At 45.3% G+C, this 8,635-nt stretch overlaps 1 protein-coding gene across 1 annotated transcript in view; it reads right to left on the bottom strand.

Moving 5' to 3' along the window:
- Positions 1-2,521: 2,521 nt before the first annotated feature.
- Positions 2,522-8,635, bottom strand: part of rel (v-rel avian reticuloendotheliosis viral oncogene homolog) — a 29,820-nt gene continuing 23,706 nt past the window's right edge. Inside the window, exons 6-10 of the mRNA XM_046335418.1 lie at positions 7,578-7,718; positions 6,753-6,857; positions 6,055-6,270; positions 5,753-5,896; positions 2,522-4,254 (exon numbers count right to left, since the gene is read on the bottom strand). Of these exons, the coding sequence (XP_046191374.1) occupies positions 3,098-4,254; positions 5,753-5,896; positions 6,055-6,270; positions 6,753-6,857; positions 7,578-7,718 (1,763 nt within the window). The 3' untranslated portion in view covers positions 2,522-3,097. The remainder of the gene's footprint in view (positions 4,255-5,752; positions 5,897-6,054; positions 6,271-6,752; positions 6,858-7,577; positions 7,719-8,635) is intronic.

Genomic DNA, 8,635 nt, shown 5'->3' with positions numbered 1-8,635 from the left:
TGAGTGTTGGAGTGTGTTCCTGCCTATCTGTAAATGATGTCTGAGTGTTGGAGTGTGTTCCTGCCTATCTGTAAATGATGTCTGAGTGTTGGAGTGTGTTCCTGCCTATCTGTAAATGATGTCTGAGTGTTGGAGTGTGTTCCTGCCTATCTGTAAATGATGTCTGAGTGTTGGAGTGTGTTCCTGCCTATCTGTAAATGATGTCTGAGTGTTAGAGTGTGACCCTGGCTATCTGTAAATGATGTCTGAGTGTTGGAGTGTGTTCCTGCCTATCTGTAAATGATGTCTGAGTGTTGGAGTGTGTTCCTGCCTATCTGTAAATGATGTCTGAGTGTTGGAGTGTGTTCCTGCCTATCTGTAAATGATGTCTGAGTGTTGGAGTGTGTTCCTGCCTTTCCGTAATGTAAAAAATAAACAAGAAAATGGTGCCGTCTGGTTTGTTCAATATAAGCAAATTGAAATTATTTCTACTTTTACTGTTGACAAGTACATTTGAGCAATTACATATACTTTTGATACTTAAGTATATCTAAAAGCAAATCCGTTTAGACTTTTACTCAAGTAGTATTTTACCGGGTGACTTTCACTTTTACTTGAGTCATTTTCTGTTAAGGATATCTTTATTATTACTCAAGTATGACAACTGGGTACTTTTCCCACCACTGTGCACTACTTTTGAGTCCAACGAGGCTTCAACTCTATAGGGCCCTGGTCAAAAATAGTGCACTACATAGGGAATAGGCTACCATTTGGTATGCATGCCAAGAAAAGAAGAAGAAAAAAAAGTGTTTTGAAAAAGCATGACTGGATATTTGGACAGTGGGGTGGTTAAAAACACTGTATCCATTTACCAGAACACCAGGCATTGCATCACCACAGATAACTATTGCTCCATCCAAAGACTGGAATGGTGAACACTGGTTTACTGTAAATCATGCAATAGGCAACTTAGAAGGTAAACAACTAAAAAAGTGAGCATGAATATAACCACAGTAGAGCTACGGGATTGGCTGTCCAGCCTCCAGAAAGGACCTGTGTCTGACAAGGACAGACTCACGAGAAAAACATCTTGCTATTGGTAAAAGATACTGTCAACGTTGTTACATTAGGGCCGATCTGTAACGATCTTTCATATTTCATATCTTAGATCAAAGGATAAGTTGCACTTTAAATTATTAGGCTCAAATGTCATTGAAAAGGTACAAGAACAAGGGCAAATATATATATGTCGCCTGACACAATTAAGTAACGCTTTTGTTTCAGAGATTATGGCAAATATGAAATACTGATTATTTCGTCCACTGGAAATGAGCACTATGTATGTTGTTTCCCATTCGATACAATCAATTGCAAACTTGTCTGGAATAAAATTAAGATTTTTATTAAGAATTATTTGCATAAAACATTTAGGAAAATACCACAGAAACATCATCAGCTTACAAAATGTTGTTCATCAAAATAATAACAACTTTTTAAGACAAAAACCCATCAACATTTATAAACCATACATACATTATTTATAAACCATACATACAGTATTTGGGTAAATTATGACATGAAAAGTAACTGATGCATTTGATGTGGAACCACGGTCAGCATGCCAAACTGCACCTTATCCCCTATGCCGTGCACTAGTTTTGATCAGAGCCCTAATATAGTGCACTGGGGAATAGGGTGCCATTTGGGATGTTCCATAGTGTTGATTACATCACAATGCTCTGAGAACTCTGGGATAGATAGCACACGTGATTATTAATATGACATAGCCATTACCAGGGAATACCACAGTGCTACCTACCACTGGTCCTGTCGAAGTACTTTAGAAATGCATCCTTCCTTCCTACCTCACCTGAAGTCGTCACGGATCTCATTTTGGTTGGATTGGTGGAAGTAATAAGGTGGTCACCTTGCTTTCAGATATACTATCACTTGTAGCTCAGTGAGTGACACGATAGGTTAAGGAAACAAGGATGCATCTCTGAAGTATTCCAACAGTGACTGACTGGACACTCCCAGAATCTTCCTCTGAGGGAATCTGAGTACCTCGCCACTCTTCAGAGCTATAGCATTTGTAGAGATTGAACATGCTAAACTCTCAACTGGCTTTATTGTAGATGTACAGGACATAGAACACTTTACCCAAAGTGGACTTGTCATAATACCTCTATGATGCTGTTATAACAGCTGACGTAACAGGTCATGACAGTTTTTATGCTCAACCTTTATAAATGTTTTTGGGGTATTTTTACCTCTTTTTCTCCCCAATTGGTAGTTACAGTCTTGTCCCATCGCTGCAACTCCCCTACGGACTCGGGAGAGGCGAAGGTCGAGAGCTGTGCGTCCTGCTAAACAAGACCCAGCCAAGCCGCACTGCTTCTTGACACAATGTCCGCTTAACCCAGAAGACAGCCGCACCAATGTGTTGGAGCAAACACAGTGTCACCTGGCGACCGTGTCGGCGTGCATAGCGCCTGGCTAGAGCGCGATGGGACAAGAGCATCCCAGCCGGCCAAACCCTCCTCTAATCCAAACGACACTGGGCCAATTGTGCACCGCCCCTTGGGTCTCCCGGTCGCGGCCGGCTGCGACAGAGCCTGGACTCAAACCAGGATCTCTAGTGGCACAGCTAGAACAGTGTCTTAGACCACCGGGCCACTCTGGAGGCTCTATGACCAACATTCCACTGCAACATAACACTGTCACGGAACACGGAACAGTAGAATCGGAACATTAGAACTACAAGGTTCTATCTGATAAAAGATCCTCCTGAGATAGTCGGCTTTAAAGTTCCGAACCCTCATTGGTTTGAAAGGTGTGAACCATTTTAACGGTGTGTTCTTTTTAACTTAACAACATGATTTGGGGTCATTTCATGGAAGGTGTAAGGCCATTATAACAGCCCACTTCAAGTAAAGTGTCAACAAAAACATACTATCACGTGTTTATCTTAACCTTTATCCTCCTTTTCCTCAAAAGCATATTCATCATGTTAAAACCACAAAGCATTGATTTCTTCTGTTGGCAGAGAACTCAACCCATCTAACTCTGAGACTGATTGAGTGATATAAAAAAAAAAAAAAGTACATTCATATCATATTCATATAGCCAGTTGAGTTACCTTTGCCCTGAAAATATCTCTATGTCTGTTCACATGTTCTGACCACATTCTTGCACAGACAAGATGACTAAGCATTTGCTCACGGAGACGTCCAGAAGCATTTCCCACGGGCTGAGAATGTGCCAAGTCACTGCGGTGGAGTAAAAAGGCCCAGGCAGCCAAGGAGTCAAAATGGGTACCTTCTTGCCCCATTCCATTGGCTGGGGTAAAGGGGTTCTGTAAGTTCTTGAGGGCCTGGATGTTGTTGGAGTTGCTATTGGTGCTTTCATGCCTTGCTGTCTCCATGGTGATGCCGTTGCTGTTACTCATAGGCCGGGGAAGGAGGTTGGCGTACGACTGCTGCTGCTGGCCGTCCGAGGCGGAGAAGGAACAAGAGGCGGTCATCTGGCCCTCCTGTCCCCCAGTTAGGGGCTCCTGCTTCAGTTGGAAGGTGGCCTGAGGGCCCCCTCCTCCCACCAGGCCCTGGATGATCTCATCACTCTCCACGCTATCCAGGAGGAAGCCCAACCCCAGGGACCCCACTTCGCCACCGTTGCTCCAGGGTGCCTGGAGGCCCAGGGTCTGGGTCTGACTCCCCTGGATCTGCCCTTCCTGGCTCCCCATGCCCTGGGTAAAGGATGGCCCTTTCCTCTGGTGGAGCTGCTGCTGTCTATGCTGTTGGTGGTGGAAGTGCTGCCGCTGGTGAGGGTGCTGGGGGTGAGGCTGCTGGTGGTGGAGCTGGAGATCAGGCCCACCGGGCAGGGCATGACTGGCCGAAGGACCCTGGAGATTGGGCTCCAGACCCAGACATTGCAGGTCCCCCATGGTGAGTTGGGGCAGGATGTTACCACCACCGTTACCCTGGTTACTACCACTGCTCTCCCCTCCATGAAGGTACCCAGAGGTAACACAGTGGTTCACCTGCTGTTGCTGCATACCGTTACCCTGGTTACTACCGGTGCTCGAGGGGTTAATTCTGATGGTCTCCAGGGACAAAGTCGGGTTGGGTTGGGGCCACATCTGGTTGATGGATGTCATCATTGTGCGCTGCTGAGGGCTATGTTGTTGGTAATGTTGGTTGGCGTGGTTGTACATGGTAGGAGGGGTTTGACGCATCATAGCGGGAGAGGGCTGTTTCATGTACATGTTGTTGATGTCTGGCAAAGAGGAGATTTGGAGATTAGTATTGTTGTGTATATAGAAATATATCTCTACAACAAGGCTTAAATACAGCCTGGTCTCAAGAGCAAAAACGTCAAATATTTTCCTAAAATCCAAGCCACTCTTTTTAGTGTGATATGTATAACGTGAACGTGGAGCTAGCGACTCAAATGTTGTGCGTTCGAATCTAATCATGGACAACTTTCGCGTTTTAGCTAATTAGCAATTTTACAACTACTTACTACTTTTTAGCTACTTTGCAGCTACTTAACATGTTGGCTACCCTTCCGCTAACTATAACCTTTACCATTTAACCTAACTCCTAACCCTAAGCTTAACGTAATATATCATACTAAACTTGTCAAAGATAATATATCATAATAAACTAGTTGAACGTAATATATCACACTAAACTAGTCGAACCTCAAACTTTAAAAAATAAATATATTATTTAACCTTTATTTAACGAGGCAAGTCAGTGAAGAACAAATTATTATTTACAATGACGGCCTACCTCGGCCAAACCCTCCCCTTACCCGGATGATGCTGTGCCAATTGTGAGCCACACTATGGGACTCCCGATCACGGGCCGGTTGTGATGCAGCCCGGGATCGAACCAGGGTCTGTAGTGATGCCTCGAGCACAGCGATGCAGTGCCTTAGACCAATGCACCACTCGGGAGCCCAAAAACACCAAACTAGTCGAATGTAATACATAATATTAAACGGGTCAAATGCGATCAAGGTGTAGGAAACTATACGTCCTGCAATTCGTATTATATTGTACGACCGCTATTACATTGGTAGGCCAATGTAATGTAACCTAATGTAAAGTAACATATCATGCTAAATAGTGCCATTGATTTCGTAAAATATAATGTGTTTTGCTCTGAGACCAGGTTGTTAAATAAAGTTCCATCAATATCACGACTTTCGTGCGTTTATTTCAGTAGGAGATATTATGTGTGTGTGTGTGTGTGTGTGTGTGTGTGTGTGTGTGTGTGTGTGTGTGTGTGTGTGTGTGTGTGTGTGTGTGTGTGTGTGTGTGTGTGTGTGTGTGTGTGTGTGTGTGAGTGCATTCCACAGACAGACACAGATAAAGAGAGGTAGCAGGTGGTTTAAATCAAATCAAATTGTATTTGTCACATACACGTGGTTAGCAGATGTTAATGCGAGTGTAGCGAAATGCTTGTGCTTCTAGTTCCGACAATGCAGTAATAACCAACAAGTAATCTAACCTAACAATTCCAAAACTACTACCTTATAGACACAATCATAGTTTACTCATTCATATTGACTGCTCTAAGATAAAGAGGATCAGTGACTGGGTCTAGGTCAGGGTTGGTCACGTGGTTTGTTGTGTGTGTGTGTGTGTGTGTGTGTGTGTGTGTGTGTGTGTGTGTGTGTGTGTGTGTGTGTGTGTGTGTGTGTGTGTGTGTGTGTGTGTGTGTGTGTGTGTGTGTGTGTGTGTGTGTGTGTGTGTGTGTTCTCTTACCTTTCCTCATGGACTGGGCCATGGGACTGTGTGGTACTGCCTTTGGTCTGTTCATGGGATTCATTCCACCTAAAGGTAGCAACCCGGGTAAGGCTTTCATCAGGTGCTCTCTTCTCCTCTTCTTCTCCTGGCAACCATAGGGATCTGTAGACAACACACAGATACTATGTTAAAGTGTCAGCCAGCGCAAACCAACATTCACATGGTATGTTCCTGATTAATAGAGCAGTCAATATGAATGAGTAAACTATGATTACAACAGGGAGAGAATGAATATTTTAAAAATGAGATGGCTTCCTCACCCTTGTCGTCGGGTAGATATCTGAACTCCATGGGCTCGCTGACTTCCTGGTCGGTGGGACGGCGTAACTGCATGTGCACAGTGACCGGGCCGGTGATGGACGTGTCGTAGTAAGGCGGGCTCTTAAAGACGATGGCCACCTGGCGGTGAACGTCAGCCTGGGAGAAGGAGCCCTTAGCCTCCCAGCCAGGAGTGAAGAAACGCACCTCAATGTCATCTGGACAGGAGCAGGGAATGGAAGGGATGGAGGGATGAGGAGATGAAGGAATGAGTGAATAGGAGAGGAGAGACAAGGACTATGACTAAGGAAGGATGGCTGTCTGTCTGTCTGTCTGTCTGTCTGTCTGTCTGTCTGTCTGTCTGTCTGTCTGTCTGTCTGTCTGTCTGTCTGTCTGTCTGTCTGTCTGTCTGTCTGTCTGTCTGTCTGTCTGTCTGTCTGTCTGTCTGTCTGTCTGTCTGTCTGTCTGTCTGTCTGTCTGTCTGTCTGTCTGTCTGTCTGTCTGTCTGTCTGTCTGTCTGTCTGGATGGATGGATGGATGTATGTATGTATATATGTATATATGGATGGATGAAAAGAGACACATATAGCATCACAACCGGCCCGTGATCGGGAGTCCCATAGCAGTACATTGTGATCCATGGAAGGGAAGGTGAGAATACATATTTTCAATTTCTTTCCAATCTGTGGACATACTGTACCTTTCTGGACTTTATCACACAGCAGAAAGATCTCGTCTCCTCCCTTCACACAGCCACTGTTCCTGTTGACCCGACAGATACGCAGCTCAGCCGTGTTCGGAGCCCCTTGTTGACAAAGGTTACAGGAGAGGAGATGGCAAAGGTCACACGGTGTGTGTGTGTGTGTGTGTGTGTGCGCGTGTGTGTGTGCGCAAGCATGCCATGTATGTATATTGTGAGTGAAATCTTTTTAACCCTACACTCTTGTCAGGTATAAAGAATAACTTTCACCAGTTTCAGTCGGGCAGTTTAACACCAGAGCACTAGGGACAGACGACACGGGCATCAAGTTATTTTGGAGTGCTCTCTAACGAGATAGAGAATCACATGCATGCTTTCATATGAGGAAGTGAACCACGGCAACAGTGCTGCTTAAAACATTCATGTTAATGTTGAGTTTGTGGTCTGCTTGCTTCCTCTTTGTCTATGAACAGAAATAGACAGAGAATGTAGCCAGGTCGTCATAAGATAGCATTAGCGTAGTAGTCACTCTTGGTTCGACTCACTGTTGTCTTAGATGAGGTTGGTGCTAGCTAGCTTTAGCCCGGCTAGGGTTAGTCCTAGCTAGTGCTAGCCTGGCTACAGCGCTCACTGGTAATGTATATAGAGGTCTGTAAGCAAGCTAGGGTTAGCCTAGCTACTGGATACTCTCTGTTGCTGCAGATGGGGGTGGTGCTAGCGAGCATTAGCCTGGCTAGCGTTGGTGCTAGCATTAGCCTGGCTATTTTTACGGTTATCGTATATGAAGTTATTTAAGCTAGCTAGCATTAGCCTAGCTATACTCACTGTTATCGTAGATGGGGTTTGTGACAATGGGGTTGAGCGCGCGGTTGTAGTGTCCGCTGTCGTCCTGTAGGAACACCTGCAGACAGAGACGCACCACGTTCAGGTCGTACTCCTCGGTCTGTAACAGCTGCTCCCGAGGCACTGCGGGGACATCAATCAGTCAGTCAGCCAATCAAACGTCAAGTAAATATACACACACACACGCACAGGCACAGGCACGCACGCACGCACGCACACACACACACACACACACACACACACACACACACACACACACACACACACACACACACACACACACACACACACACACACACACACACACACACACACACACACACACACACACACAACACACGACCTTGTTCAGTGGTTGAATACGTGAGTAGTAGACAGGCTACTCGTTTCCACGTAGTTGAAACACTATTGACCACAATAGGAAAGAAAGAGAAACATCATCTCTTTTCAAAAAAGTTAAAATAAGATAGACAGAGAAGGAAAGGGAGACTGGGTTGCACAGGGATCTAAGAGAGAGCGGTAGGGCATGAAAGAGAGGGAGAGGGAAAGAGAGAGGGAGAGGGAAAGAGAGAGAGAGAGAGAGAGAGAGAGAGAGAGAGAGAGAGAGAGAGAGAGAGAGAGAGAGAGAGAGAGAGAGAGAGAGAGAGAGAGAGAGAGGGAGAGAGAGAGAGTGTGTGCGGCCCTAAACAGAGAGTACACAGTGGCAGAACAGCTGACCACTGTGACTGACCCAAACTTAAGGAAACCTTTGACTATGTACAGACTTCGTGAGCAAAGCCTTGCTATTGAGAAAGGCCGCCGTAGGCAGACATGGCTCTCAAGAGAAGACAGGCTATGTGCTCACTGCCCACAAAATGAGGTGGAAACTGAGCTGCACTTCCGAACCTCCTGCCCAATGTATGACCATATTAGAGAGACATATTTCCCTCAGATTACACAGATCCACAAAGGATTCGAAAACAAACCCAATTTTGAAAAACTCCCATATCTACTGGGTGAAATACCACAGTGTGCATCACAGCAGCAAGATGTGTGACCTG

Source organism: Oncorhynchus gorbuscha, unplaced genomic scaffold (genome assembly GCF_021184085.1).
Source record: "Oncorhynchus gorbuscha isolate QuinsamMale2020 ecotype Even-year unplaced genomic scaffold, OgorEven_v1.0 Un_scaffold_745, whole genome shotgun sequence".
Classification (NCBI taxonomy): domain Eukaryota; kingdom Metazoa; phylum Chordata; class Actinopteri; order Salmoniformes; family Salmonidae; genus Oncorhynchus; species Oncorhynchus gorbuscha.
The sequence above is the reverse complement of the archived record's forward strand: the minus strand, read 5'-3'. Positions and strand labels throughout refer to the sequence as shown.